Source organism: Eptatretus burgeri, chromosome 8 (assembly GCF_056783735.1).
Source record: "Eptatretus burgeri isolate ZD-2024b chromosome 8, Ebu_testis_v1, whole genome shotgun sequence".
NCBI classification, from domain to species: domain Eukaryota; kingdom Metazoa; phylum Chordata; class Myxini; order Myxiniformes; family Myxinidae; genus Eptatretus; species Eptatretus burgeri.
In genome coordinates, this window is record NC_140968.1 from 53,677,092 (window position 1) to 53,692,625 (window position 15,534).

The 15,534-nt window shown below is 47.1% G+C and overlaps 1 protein-coding gene across 9 annotated transcripts in view; it reads right to left on the minus strand.

The window, feature by feature from the left end:
* Window positions 1-5,341: 5,341 nt before the first annotated feature.
* The window catches only part of MAP2K4 (mitogen-activated protein kinase kinase 4), a 57,905-nt gene continuing 47,712 nt past the window's right edge, over window positions 5,342-15,534 (minus strand). For 8 of the 9 annotated variants that reach the window (XM_085892045.1, XM_085892044.1, XM_085892052.1 and 5 more), the window contains 2 exons: window positions 8,212-8,289; window positions 5,343-5,510 (listed from right to left, as the gene is read on the minus strand). In XM_085892045.1, coding sequence (XP_085748171.1) covers window positions 5,358-5,510; window positions 8,212-8,289 — 231 coding nt within the window. In that variant the 3' untranslated portion in view covers window positions 5,343-5,357. Of the gene's footprint in view, window positions 5,511-8,211; window positions 8,290-15,534 lie in introns of all 9 variants that reach the window. The other variant, XM_085892048.1, reaches the window with a different exon arrangement.

A 15,534-nucleotide genomic window follows, 5' to 3' on the forward strand; every position in this document is an offset into this window, starting at 1 on the left:
TCACCTGGTCGTGATTCGCTTCAAGGGAGAATAGCGTCTCCCTCCGTTCCCGAAGGAGGCTATCCAGCTGCTCGCACCGGATCACGAGACAGTCCGCCAGCTCGCCCCCATTAAGCCTCGCTACCTCTGTGTGTGTGTGTCCATCTTTAACCCCGTCCAATTCACCCTCTATCTCCTGTGTCTCTGTACATTTTATTTCTGTTGTCTGTGTGTCTATTAGTTTGTTTCTTTCTGGCTCCATTTTCCTTCCCATCTGAGTCGTTCTTCCTCTCTGAGCCCCATTAACTGTTCGTTATCTTTCCGGAGTTTTTCCATCTCTATGGAGTCCAATTTTGCTCTCTCCTCGAGTTGATTAATTTCAAACTCATATTGTTTTTGTTTCCTTTCCCACTGTTCCTCTCGTTCTTCCTTCTCCAATCTCATCGTTTCTTTCAATTGGCTTCGTTCTTTTTCCCGTTTTGTTCGTTGTTTGTTCTCTATCTCCTCACACTCCCGCCTCACCTTTTCTTTAAATTGGTCAACCTCAAATTCATGTTCTTTTTGTTTTCGATTCCACTGTTCCTCTCGTTCTTCCTTCTCCAATCTCGTTGTTTCCTTCAATCGACTGATTTCTCCTTCCTGCTTCATTCCTTGCTCCTTCACTTTCTCCTCGTACTCCAACCTATTTTTTTCCTTCTGTCATTCAGTTTCAAATTAATACTCTTTTTGTTTTCTATTCCACTGTCTCTCTTGTTCCTCATTCTGCAATGTCGTTATTTCCTTCAATTGACTGATTTCTTTCTCCTGTCTCATTCGTTCTTCTTCCATTACTCTTTCCTGCATGTCATTCTGTAATCTGGCCTTCGCTTCCAGCTGTTCGATCTGTACAGTGTGGTTCCTTAACGTTTCATTCTCTGCTGTCGTTCTTTCTTCTCTCAACATCCTCAACTCGTTTTGTAATTCCGTCTCTTTGTTTTGGTGTTTCAGTACCTCAGAAGCTTTCTTTTCTAATTCCTTTCTCATCTCCACACACTCCAACCTTGCTTTGGCTTCCAACTAATCGATCTGTACAGTGTGGTTCCTTAACGTTTCGTTCTCTGTTGTTTTTCTTTCTTTCAACGTCCTCAGTTCATTTTGTAATCCTATCTCTTTGTTTTGATGTTTCAGTATCTCAGAAGCTTTCCTTTCTAATTCGTTTTTCATCTCCACACCTCTTTCACATTCTTTCTTCCTCATTTCATCCATTTCCCTCCTGTATTTATTTAGGTGTTCCAGGCGATCCTCTTTCAGCTCCTGAACTTGTTCCTGTGCATCGGCCAATCGTTGTGCTTCCGTGTGCACATAATCCTTATGAACCCAGTCTGTGTTGGCCAAGTCCTTTTCCAACCCCCGAATTCGTTCCTGTGCCTCGGCCAATTCAGTTTGCAATGTACTGCCGTCGCCTGCCTCGCCTGCCATGCCCCCGTGGTTTGAACCGGTGGGCGGGAGCGTTTCCCCCGCCGTGCCGTGCGGCTCGTTGCGCTAGTAATAGCGGCCCGCTCACGCCTCGTGCCGCGCTGAGGTGCGGACACGCCGCCATCTTGCGACTCTGAGTTTGTTTGCTGGAAAAGTTCCTGCACAGGCCGCTCCCACTGACTACTATTCGTGGTGCGGTTATAATAATAAAACGGAGAACCAGGTACATTGTTGCATCGCCGTATTTCCTAACCTTCTGGTACGGGTCCAACCCGTATGGCGATGGCGTCCTGGACCATAGATTCTAACATTTCCAAATCCATTCCTAATCCCTCCTGCCCCTGTTCGCCTTGGCTGAACATTTTACGTGCTGGGAATAAAATTTATAACGCTCGTAATTTGGGGACACGGGGGGGGGGGGGGGTTTGCTCCGTCTACCCCTGATCCGACTCCGTGAATTTTGCTACAGAGGCGGAGGGGGCCGAATCGCACTCCTGACAACCAATTGTTACTGGGTTGGGCGTCAGCCGCCAACCGACCGCTCTGAACGGAGCCGCAAGTCGAGTCGGCCCGACCGATCGCCCGGAATATAGATCGCCGCCCGGATAACTCCGAGCGACGGGTCCTTGTACAAGAACCGAAATACGCCAATCGGCTGATCACGTGGGGTAGGGTCGATTGCCGATCTTCAATGTACCTAAATACCCACGTGATCCAACTACCGGGGTATTCCACCCTCGACGGAACTCGTACGGAACAAACCGCCGAGGCGAGCTTGTCCGTGCGCGATTCCGAGCGGCGTAATCGCCGAGAACCGTCGGTCCAAATGTCCCCCTATTACGGCAAACCAACAGCTTTCTAACTCCCAACACACGAAATGTTCAGTCAATGAGGGAATGGACGCAACGAGCAGGTTAACATTCACACAAAGACATTTATTATGATAAAACATGTATGCAATTAAATAAGGCAAAACACGTATGCAATTATACAAGCAACAAAAGCACGACAAAAGAACTACAACCGTCTACTTATTATGTACAGTCATTTACACTTAACAGCAGTTCCTACTTATTAGACGGGCCCACGGACACACGTACGCGCGCACACACACACACACACACACACACACACACACACACACACACACACACACACACACACACACACACACACACAAGAAACGGTGGCTGAGGCCTTTAATCACGAGCTCCAGCTCGGAGGACAGGTGAGCTGAAACTCAGAGCTTGACTCGAACCTTTCCACCTCGTGTGGTCTTCAACTTGTCCGGACCCGGGCTCCAGCGAGAGCGAGCTGGATCCAATCGCCGCGATCCTTTCTGAGCTCCCGCGAATCCTCCCACGCTTCTCAACACGTGCCGGTGAGATGAGGCGCCGATCCTTCCTGTCGATGCGTCGCTTCCCCGAGGAACCAACTCCAAGAAGAGGCCGACACATCGCACCAAGCCGGGAAACAAAATGGAGAACGACAAGCTCCACGAACCAAGAGGAAGAAGCCTCCACTCGCAGCTCGAGCGGAAGAACCGGCTCAAGTTCCTTCCAAAACAAAGCAGCAGCCGAAGCTCACTGAGCCAGCCGAAGCAAAAAGCTTCCGAAGGCCTCAAGCCAAGCAAGCCAAGCAGGACCCGATGGCTGAACGACTGCTCTCTCCGAAGCAAAAAAGCTTACTCCTCCCACGAACTCTTTCGGGACTCTTTTTGAACAAAGAAAAGATGTCCTCTTTATCCTTTGCACCCCCTCCCCCGCACCCGGCGTGACTCATGCCCTCGTGATCCACCCCCTCCCCCCCCCCGCTCAACCACGGGTGGGAGGGAGTTGTTGACGTCACCGCAGAGTTTTTCTTCCTCTTCGCAGAAGAGGGGGAGGGACGTCTCCATTGTTCGCTCCCTAACTATTAAATCGATCCGCAGCGCATCTAATCGATCTCTGAACATTTAAACAATGAAAGGTGAGCTATCTAGAGAACATGCACTTATCGACATAGCTGACTAAGGGAACCTTTATGTTGTGTGCAATTGAATTCCAAATTCGTAACAGTATTAATTTGGAATTGGAATGATGCTGCTTGGAATGAAAATATAGAGATAGAGTTTAAAGGAGAATCAGGAAATTATGTGAGGGTTTCCACTCATGACATTCGCGGATTGAGCATTTGCAGTTTGGCCGATGCAATACACATTACTTCTGTTAGGGTCAGCTGCAGTAAGTGTTTTGCCCAAGTCCTTCACAAACCGGCTGTCCATGCCTGATTTTCGGCTGAAGGTGTCACAGGAATGTGGAATTTATTGGTTCATCATTTGGCATTCGCTGTTTCCGCATTATGTGTCTGCTTTTGGGCTCCCTCCCATGCATAGCATGGGTACCTCACAAGTACATATATATATATATATATATATATATATATATATATATATATATATATATATATATATATATATATATATATATATATATATATATATATATATATATATATCTTCTTGTTTCGGCTGCTCCCGTTCGGGGTCGCCACAGTGGATCATCCGTATGATCCGCATAGTGATTTGGCACATGTTTTACGCCGGATGCCCTTCCTGACGCAACCCTGGTCGCCTCTTACGATACAGGGATATGGCACACCTATTTTAACCGGGGTGTACACCGGCCCAGTACACTGGTACTCATTTCGCCGACCTCGGAAGGATGACAGGCTGAGTCAATCCCCTGGTGTATTAATTCAGTGGCCCAACGGGGCTTGAACTCAGGACCTTTTGGATCCCAAGCAGCTTCCCTAACCACTGCGCCAACACCAGGCATATATATATATATATATATATATATATATATATATATATATATATATATATATATATATATATATATATATATATATATATATATATATTTATATATATATATATATATATATATATATAGTCAACCCCCGCTTCATCGCGGTTCACCTATCGCGCCCCCGGTTCATCGCGGGTTTTCCCTTGGAACGTAACTAATTTTTTCTGCGGATTCCCCTGGTACATGGCGGTGATAATATATAAAATATAAATTATTTAAGCAATAAATTATAACGTGTGGTGCTCGACCAGTCACACAACGCACGAGACAAAGTTTCGCTTGTGAACTTCGAATATTTTCTATGTTTTTTCTCCAAGCCCCACGATGCCGCCCAAACGCCCTGCACCTTCTAAGGCTTCTGGCAAGGAACCGAAGCGCCAGAGGAAGGTCCTGGGATGCTCCAGGAGAAGGTTAAGGTAAAGGTGCTCGATATATGCTTCGGGAAGGAAAAAGGTTTGCCGCCGTTGGACGAGCACTGCTCATACCCAGCACCTCAAAACCGACCAGACCAGACTAGTCGATATCAGGCACCTCAAACCCAATCACTGGCAAACCGACCAGACCAGACTCGTCGATCTCCGGCACCTCAAACCCAATCACTGCCAAACCGACCAGACCAGACTAGTCGATCTCAGGCACCTCAAACCCAAACCGACCAGACCAGACGAATCGATTTTTTGAGGAGGCGTCCATTCATCGCGGATTTTCACTTAGCGCGTGGAGGTTTGGAACGTAACCCCCGCGAGAAACGGGATTACTGTATATATATATATATATATATATATATATATATATATATATATATATATATATATATGTATATATATATATACACACACACACACACACACACACACACACACACACACACACACACACACACACACACACACACACACACACACACACACACACACACACACACACACACACACACACACACACACACACACACACACACACACACACACATAAAAAAATAAACACTCATCAAAAAACTGGAATAATAGCAAAATGTAAGATATTTGCTGGATATATGACTCCAAGAGTCGGCAATGAGGTGTCCCAAGCTCACCAGCTATTGACGAAGTTGATGAAACTTGCTGAGAACTCCCTCTCGTCTGAGTTACTGAGTTGTGGAGGATCACCCTTTACCACCTGGGTAAGCTGATCAAACACGCTGTTCCACTTGGGGTAAGGGAACTTCCCCGTAGCAAGCTCAATCTGTCACGGGTTTGGATGTTGAGAAATGGGAGAGAATGCATTAGCTGTTAAACACACCAAAACTTGTTTGAAGGAAATGAAAAGGTTATGATGTCCCAAGAAGCTTGTGCTGAGCAAGGTTCTCATAAAGAAAGCACCCAATCGAGCCGAGTTTGCCATTCTTTTTAAATTTCACATTTTTAGGAGCTCTATTCTAATGGTGGTGGTATACACTGATGAGATTTACATAACTATGCAGAGGCTACATGAAATGTCAGGCCATGATGCTTAAATGCAATTGCAATACCAGTAAAATAATGAACTCATGCATCGAAATATACATGTTTTATGAGGAAGTCTTGATTAACCGAAAAGTACTGTATTTCATTCCATTTATATTCCAGGAGATCAATGGGATGGTGCAGAGGTAATGCACATACCTTTGAGCTGTCTAGCCCGGGCTCGATTCATGACCTCACTGTAACCTGTCAGATTGATCCTTCACATGCAGGATGTTGCATCACAAAGTGTGCTATCCTTTGGATGGACGTTAGGGTGCTTGTTCCATCTGCCAGCATTAGTTGGTGAAAGTAAAAGATCACGTGGTGTCTTTAGCGAAGAGCATGCAAGTCATCGCCGGAACCTTGAAGAAATTACAAATTCTTGCCACCTTTAGTGAAACATCAGGTCTGGCAAGCCAGATCGTTAAGTTATTGGGCCAAAAACGTTGCACGGCTGACTCCACAAGAAGGTGGGAACATTTGGAGTGGTTGTAGTCGTAGTAGTCGTAGTAGTAGTGGTCGTAGTAGTAGTGGTCGTAGTCCTAGTGGTAGTCATAGTAGTCGTCGTCGTAGTCGTAGCAGCAGTAGCAGCAGCAGCAGTAGTAGTAGTAGTAGTAGTAGTAGTAGTAGTAGTAGTAGTAGTAGTAGTAGGTTTTATTCAAGTAAAAATGTAAGTCTGGCAGGATGGACCAAAGGTATTACACTTAACTCTGAGCTGTCGAATTTGGGTTTGATTTTCTAACCAATTATAAACGTCAGACTGGTGCTTCACAGACAGTAAACTGCATCAATAAGTATACCGTCACGAAGATGGATATAATAAGCTCAGACCCGTCTGCTAGAATTCATTGCTGGTGGACATTAAAGATCCCATGGGTGTCTTTTGAGGAAGAGTATATGCGAGTTAAGGCCAGCAACTTGGCAAAATTCTGAATTCCTGCTATGATAGGCTTGGAGAAGAGATGCACAATTCCAGGTCTATTTGCCCATCCTTCAATCCTTCAATCGACTGATTGAAACTTCAACATAGCAACCCAATAATGTGCTCGGTCATGGGGATGATGACGATGACGATGATGATGATCTCAATGCATGGAATAATTCAGGTTGCATTCAACAACTCCAACTTGTTGATCAGTTATTAACTCACGTTGTCTGTTAATAATAATCGATGTATGAACTCCTCTATAATTATTCTTTGAATGAGTATCTATCTGCATTCCAAAATCAAAGTGAGAATGGGATGATACAAAGTTGGGCATTTGTTCCACCTTTTACATTCTTATCCATCAACATCAGCCATCGTGTCCATCTTGCCTTCCTGACCACAGTTGTTAGACTTTCACCACTGTAATACCAAATTGCCGTGAATGCGAAATGCAAATTAAGGCAATCCATCCCTCTGCCAACCACTCTTTCCATGTTCCATTGTGTCGTGACATTTTAAAAAGACATTATTTTCCAATAGCTGGCCAAGCTAATGGTCTTGTACACCTCGGGTTAAGATTTACTTTAGCCAGCAATCGGCCTGTTTCGCATCACAACACTATAGCTGATCTGTATTTAAAGGGTTGTAGCATGTTTGCAGTGAGCCCCCAAGCATTGGGTTGCACTCATTCCCGATGGAAACGGGAGACATATGCAACCCCGATTCGTATTTAAAGGGACAAATCTGCCCAGTTTTGATTCCCCATGCACAGACAAAACGTCCGAAATCAACGATCATTCACCGAGACAGTTGGCAAACACATGGATTATGCCAAGCCAAAGAACATCTGCCTTCATTTTGCATGTCCATTATTGCATATTCCAGACTCTTCTGGTTCACTACAACATGATCTACCTGAAGGTTCACCGAAGGATACCTTGATAATACTTTTATCTCTTTTGAGTTTATCAAGTTGCACACATTCCTGATACACATTAACACCTTCACAGATTTTAATAGGCGAGTATGGTGCTCTCATCAGTGAAGTGACAAGCGGTGTGTACAAAAGGCAAGCAAATAAGGAGGAACACTAGAACGTCACTCGGGAGAGCAATACCTTCAGCAGGCTGAGCAGTACGTTTTGGATCGCACTGATAGGTCGGATCTGGATTCGGACAGGAACCAAATCAAATCGGCTTGTTCTTGTCAGCTAACCAACTCATCCACCAAGTTCTGTCATAACTCATCCACAACTTTTTGAAATACCATGCTATATATTATTTTTCATCCCATCTCTCAATGATGAAGAATCACTTTAAAATTCTAGGATCCGGATCCGGTTCTTCACCAAAATACAATGAATTCGTCCTTGTCAAACACCTGACCTCTCCACAAAATTCTAGACGAATCCGTCCACAATTTTTTGAGATATCCTGTTCACAGACGGGTGAAAACATAACCTCCGCCCACCTTCGGTGGTGGAAGGAATAAGAAAGCCAGTGGTAGTACTGACCAGCGTAATCCCAAGGCTCCAGACATCAGATCGCACATCGTAGCCTTGCCGCGATGCACTCGGATCTATTCTCTCAGGCTGAAAGAAAAAAAAAAACAATCAATACATAAAGCCAAAAGAACACAGAAATGAAATTAAAATTACACTAAATCTTCCCTTACTGCCATTGCGTTCGGCTTAGCTTGATGGCCTATTTACACTTCATTTCTATATTTACACTATCATACTAGAACAGGCAATTTGCTGTCTGTCTGTCCGTCTGTTAAGCCAGATTAGATGGGTGACATGCTACAGCTACCGTGTAAACCTGTACGAACCAGTGTCATGGTCAGGTTAGTGGTGAATAAACTGTCTCCCCCACCAAGTTTTCTGGTGAGGAGGGTGGATGAATATGGACACCCGGCAGGATAAAAAAACAAAACCTGTCAAAGGGCAGAGGAACTTGTGAGCTAATGACCATCCATTTCTCGTGCCAAACTGTGTCTGCGGACATCTTCCTTTAGGTTGGTTACATTGTTTTTAGGAGGTTGGTGACAGGATTTGCACTCCGGCCACCGTAAAACACTTCATTCCACAAAACCCACAAATGTAAAGAAATTTGAAAACCCACTCCGTGGGAGAACTTCCTGCGCAGCTGCCCTCCACAGGGTAACTCACCGGACGACAGGATTGGGGCAAAATTTTCGGGACCCCCATTCCTTGATGATGGGAGGAAAACCACGGGGTAAACTTCCAGGGTCAGATTGCGGTGGTGTGTAGTGGGGTGATGTGTAGCGGGGTGGTGCTGAGGTATCGTCCACAAGACAGCAGTCAACTTGGGTTAACCTGAGGGGGACCCTTCGGGTGAGTGCCTGGAAAGTCCTATCTCTAAGAGAGGATGATCAGCTGTCTCTGTTATCGTCTGAGCTCAAGCGTTTTAGCATACTGTAGGTATTGCAGTACTCTCTGAGGTTTGGAGACCAGATAGTGGTGAGATCATGGTGGGTGGTTGCACCTACGATTGGGCTGGTTGCACTGATGGCTACCATGCTCAAGGAGTTGCTGCAATTGTGTCCAATAAGCTGACTCCAATGATGATTGAGCTAACACCAGTCAACTCACGTATTATGAGACAAAGGATTCGTCACTCCTTGGGTGTTGTTTCCCTGGTCTCTGTGAATGCTCCGACTGAGGCGAGTGATGTCACCGTGAAGGACGCATTCTATGCCGCACTCGAGTCTGTGGTTGATCAGTGCCCCAGGCCAGATACTTTTCTCGTCTTGGGGGTTTTCAATGCATCGACTGAAACTGATAGGGATGGTTATGAGACATGTGTTGATCCCCATGGGTGTGGAACTGTGAACCAGAATAGCACGAAGTTCCTTGATTTTGCAAGAAGTTATGGACTTCGGGTGGCCGTTTCATGGTTTCAGCGCCCACAAGCTCATCGCTGAACTTAGTATTCCATCGCTGGTGGTGTGGCAAAGGAGATTAACCATGTGCTCGTTGATGGTTGCTGGAGGATGATCCAGAACTGCAGGGTCCACCAGAATGCTCAGTTCCTCAATACCGACCACAGGTTTGTTGTTGCAACTCTGAAGTTGCAGCTTAAATCCGTGAGAATGGTACCATCAACGCCTAGGCTGGATGTTGGCAAGCTCAAGGATGATAGCGTAGTTGAGGAGTTTGCGAACAGGTTGAGTGGGGATTTGGGGCGGTCTGGGTGCTTTGGGGAATCCTGAAGAGTTGTGGAATGCCTTCAACACCACCGTCCTTGATGTTACCAGTGGATGTCTTGTAACTCACCGTAGGGCGAAGAAGAATTTTATCTCTCAAGGGACACTGGACATCACTGGACATCAAGGGACACACACTCAAGGGACACTGGATCTGAGATGGAGACTTAATTCCTTTGGTACCAGGTCTCTTCAGAGAATCCTTGGCTATCGCTGGTCAGACTTTGTGTCCAACGAGCGGTTGCTGAGAGATACTCAAATGAGATTTGTTGCCTGCATAGTCCATGAGCATCAGCTGCGGCTGTATGGACATGTGGCTCATTTTCCTGATGCTGATCCTGCTCACCAAATTCTCTCAGCAAGGGAGCCTCATGAGTGGAGGAGGCCAATGGGCTGACAACGTGCCTCGTGGTTGCAGCAGGTGGATCATCATCTCAAGGAGATGGGGATGGGCCAGGATCTGCCTGGGAGATGGCAAGACGGAGGCCCTTGGAGTACCGGCGAAAGGTGGACGCAGCGACGCGCTGATCCCGCGCATGCTCCCATACCTGACCTGTCTGTCTGACCATGATACATTACGTCGTTACTTACCCAATCTCAACCAAACTTGCCACAGTGATTAAGGGTCACACGATGGAGGTTGTAGCCACTTTATTTCCCCTTCCCACCCTCCCCAAGGGGGTTTTCCCCTTTGTCAAAATCCTTGTTAAAGTGTATTGATAACTAATCATGGTGTTTCATGAGACACACATACCGGAAGTTAAAATTATTTTAACCAAAAACTATTTACTCAATTACATCCAACATACGATTTTTTTTTGTAAGCAGTTGCTAAGGCCTAGGTCACATTTGCCACAGCGGCCTTTGGGGTCTCCAAAATCTGCGGCCACTAGCAATTCTACGGTGGCTGCAGTATTTCCACGGTCACACAATGTAGCAGTCACATATGTTTTTATTTTTCGGGGAGCCGCACGGCGTATTTATAAATTGTGGAGACCGAAAACGTGGGGGTGCCGTACGGTCTTTGATTTGATGTCGCACAGTGACCTTAGGGCGTCCCTGCGGTGGCCATACAATTTTCAAGGCAGACGCAAGGTGCCCGCAAGGCGACCGCAAGGGGGCCCTAAGGCAAACGTGCGGTGAGACGGACGGTAACGAGTGGGTATATATACCAGTTCTTTTTTTTTACTGAAATAAAAATATACCAGTATATATTGTTGTGGTTGACGAAATTCGCAAACCACCATTCAGGTCCCGTAGGTGAGATATCTCTGTAAGTATATGTGTAGTAGCCCAAACCCGTTGTTGAGAGGGAATAAATGTCATTCATTCGGGCTGCGACCCTTTTTGATAGCCGTTTTTCTTTTACTATCTTTATTTTGGACCAACCGCCATTACTACCACCACAACCACCACCAACCGCATCTCGACAACCACAGACACCTTCTCCAGAACCGCCTTCACAACATCCACCTTCTCCACAACAGCCATCACACACCAACCACCAACCGCAACGCCGCTTCACAACAACAGCAACGCCAACAGCCACGACCCTTGCCGTCACATCTCGCTCTCGCAACCATCGCATCACCGCCATTCCCGCGCCGCTTGTGGGCACCGATCCTGGACTCGTACAGGGCGCGCACCGAGCAGCGGGTGCAAAACAGCAGCCTTTCCGAGAAATCGGATCAAGAACGATTCACGCCCACTTCTGTTCCGTCCTATCAGCGAGCGTGGGGCGATTTGGCCCCGCCTCCAGGTGCGTCGGAGTATAATCGCTATATGCAGATTCGCGGATCAAGAATGATTCACGCCCACTTTTCCTCTGTCCAATGGGGAGCATGGCTCCGTCCCTGAGCGATTCCTGATCCAAAAATCTGCATATGATTTCTCCTGTCGCACTATAAAGCACCGAGCGCGGAGCAAATTGAGGCAGTTGGACGGAGTTGAGAAGAGTGGAGAGTGGGAGAGTTGTGGCGGCGGCGAAGGCAGTCGAGAGAGTGTCTGTCGGGGTCCGGAGAGGCTGGAAAAGCCAAGAATCTTTGTGGAGGTCGGCGCTCGTGTCAGAGTCGGGGAGCTGCGGAGAGGGGAGGCTGGTAACGCGACCGAGGTCGCGGTGGAGTCGCTCGTCGCGGGACCCAAGCCAGCGAGATATCCTCATTCCCCCGAGCATCAACAACCCCCTCCTGTTCCCCCCCCTACGCTGAGATAGTGTGAGAAGGGGGCCCCGTTCCCACCCCATTCCAGGCAGTGCCAGCGAGGCCCGCGGAGTCGGGGCGCCGCCGCCATCTTGCGGCTCATCACCAGACGGGTAGGCTCGACGCGGTCTCGGCCCCAGGCCCGTCTGCCCCCCTCATCATTGAGGGTGGCCCCTTCCTTTTTCTTTTGCTTTGAGTATATGTGTTGTCGGCGCCGTCTGTGAAGTAAAACTGTATAAGTGTTGCCGTGTGCTCGGTAGTCGGTAGTAGATCTGCATTGTTACATTTGCTTTTTGTGCAGAATTGTTGTGTTTCTTTAGTTACTTTTGCATTTGCTTTTGGTGCATAATTGTATATGTGTGCTTTCCGTTTGCCGCGGAATAAATGTGCTTTATGTTGAACTGTTTTTCCCGTTTCGCTTCGTCTTTTCTTTTATTGAATCTCCATCTTACTTCACGTAAAGGGTTGGTCGTGGGCTAAATACGCCCAATAATTAATCGAACCGTCGAGGTTGACGATAACACCGCTCGGTTATCCCGATAGTACGGAACGGGTCGCTTAAAGTGGCCCGTGTCCGAAGTCGACCTGCGGCGAGGTGCGATTGCCCGGTCTACCCTCCGTGAGGGTACTTAGATAGGTCGAATTTGGCGAGCAACCCTATCCCACGCGGGGGGGCGATTGGCACGATCGTGGTGAGACCGAAAGGCCCACCCGTGACTAGTTCCCGGCGTTAGTCCGAGAGGGTCACGACGGGATTGTCCGTCCGGTGGGCGACGTGCCGCGATTCGAGTTACGTGGCCGCTCACACGCCGGCGGGCGCGAATCCGCAACAATATATATAACTGAATATACTATAACTATAATATACCGTGGTCCCCCAGAATCCGAACGGCCAAAGTTGTTTGAACAAATTGGAATCAGAACAATTTTTTTGAGAAAGTTTGGCCCTAAAAACCCAATACATTTTTTAAAAACCGAACAAAACGAAGCGTTCATGTTTGTTCACGTGTCTCCCCCACCTGTTCGACCCGCATCTTCGCGCTTTGTTCATTCAGTTGGTCGGTGGAAGTACTCAGTCACATTTGCTCTACGGCAAGGATAAGGCAGCCGTCTTCTTCTTCTTCTTCTTTCGGCTGCTCCCGTTCGGGGTCGCCACAGCGGATCATCCGTATGATCCGCATAGTGATTTGGCACATGTTTTACGCCGGATGCCCTTCCTGACGCAACCCTGGTCGCCTCTTACGACACAGGGATATGGTACACCTATTTTAACCGGGGTATACACCGGCCCAGTATACTGGTACTCATTTCGCCGACCTCGGAAGGATGACAGGCTGAGTCGACCCCCTGGTGTATTAATTCAGTGGCCCAACGGGGTTGAACTCAGGACCTTTTGGATCCCAAGCCGCTGCCCTAACCACTGCGCCAACACCAGGCTTAAGGATAAGGCAGCCGTACGCCTTCTGAATTGACAGAAACGTGAGGCGGCCGCAGAGAAAATGAGGTGGCCTTAGGGTGGCCCTAAGCCGTTTGGCTATATTTTACAGGCCGCACCGTGGAATTATAACTGCGGAGTTATAACTTTTTTTCATTTCTACGTCGCCGTAGCAATTCGACAAAGCCAAGCTATGACGTAGATGTGTTTCACATCGACCGTACGTTGGGCGTACGGTGGGCTTGCGTTTTCCGTGCGGCTGTCGTAAGCTCTTCTTAATGAAAAATGAATTTTCCCAACCCCCAAAAAATTATATGCACCCCCACGTTTTCGGTCTCCACAATTTATAAACACGCCGTGCGGCTACCCGAAAAATAAAAACATATGTGACTGCTACATTGTGTGACCGTGGAAATACTGCGGCCGCTTTATAATTGCGAGTGCCCGTACATTTTGTAGACCCTCCGGGCGCCGAGCCAAATGTGACTTAGGCCTTACCTCATGTTTTCACCTTCGTTTTTTTTTTAAATCATCTTGTGTTTTAATTATTAACAAAAAAAGCAATCCGATCACGTGGTATGACGGACTGTCGGGCAAGGATTGAATTTCACAGCAAAACCGGTTGTAATTTTTAATATCCATGATTACGTCAGCCCCATGTGTTTGATGAAAGTGATTGTGGTTCTGGGGGCATCATGTTTGATGAGGTGCCCTGGGGGCAGCGCTCTCGCAGAGTGCGCGAGCGATTGAAACCCAGGCTGGAGCTCGAGCCTGTGTGGGTCTTTGGATGTGGCGATTGTACCAGTTTACATTCAATACACCGCAACCAAAGGTCATTTACTCATCCTATTTTACCTTAAACATGGGGAATTTCAGTTTAAAGTGTCTTGAAAGTGGGTTTTCTTGGGGTCCACGAACGGATTAATTCACTTTCCATTATTTCTTATTGGGAAAATATTTCTTGAATCCGAACTTTTTGCAATCCGAACAGCCTCCTGGAACGAATTAAATTGGGATTCTGGGGGCACCACTGTGTATAGGCAAACACCTATACTCTGATCTCTAGCGGTAGCACACGGTGGACGCACAGTCGACGCAGACTGCCACGGAGGCCTACGTAGGTGCACGGCGGGCGTAGGGGAACCGTGCGTCGACCCTGCGTTGCCCGCAGGTAGTCACACAGATAGCACGGCCACCGTACGGCGACCGTCTAAATAGTGCAGCTGCCGTAATTTTTTGGGGGGTGGGAAAATTCATTTTTCATTGAGAAGAGCTTACGGCAGCCGCACGGAAAACGCAAGCACGTTTTTGTCAATTCAGAGGGTGAACGGCCGCCTTATCCTCGCCGTAGAGCAAAAGTGACTGAGGCCTAACAGTTGTTTAACACTTCAAAGAAGAAGATTTGGCCAGATGTCCTTGGGGCATTCTATGCTATCGCGTCCCTGACAGACAAACGTACCCAACACCCACCCACCATAAAACCTTACCCCCTGGCCGCTTCTGTAAGGAGCGGATGTTTCTAGAACCAATAAATACATACTATGTCAGACTAACAAATTTAAACATTAACCAGAGCTGGAAGGGGAAATATAGCAAAAAATGCCGATCTCCCAAGTGAAGATACTATAATCACTCACATATGTGTTCTATTATATGATGGGGAAACCAAGTTTCACATATCCCCTTTCACGTTAGGACATTCTGACAGCTCAGTTTTAGGAATGAAGTGAGTGAATGCACCAACAAAAGGTCAAAGGTATGCAGATCGCATAAAAAGCAAGACTTCTCAGCCTTGTTGAGATGCAAGCTCACGAGATGGTATCGATAAGGTTTCAATTAACTAGGTGTCATTTAAACATTGTTTAGAATGAGCAAACGACAAACTCGAGAGCATGTTTATACTCTCTTTACCAGCAGATGAACATCCAACATCAGATGCTCATCATGTACATTATATGCAATCAGCAACCTCTGG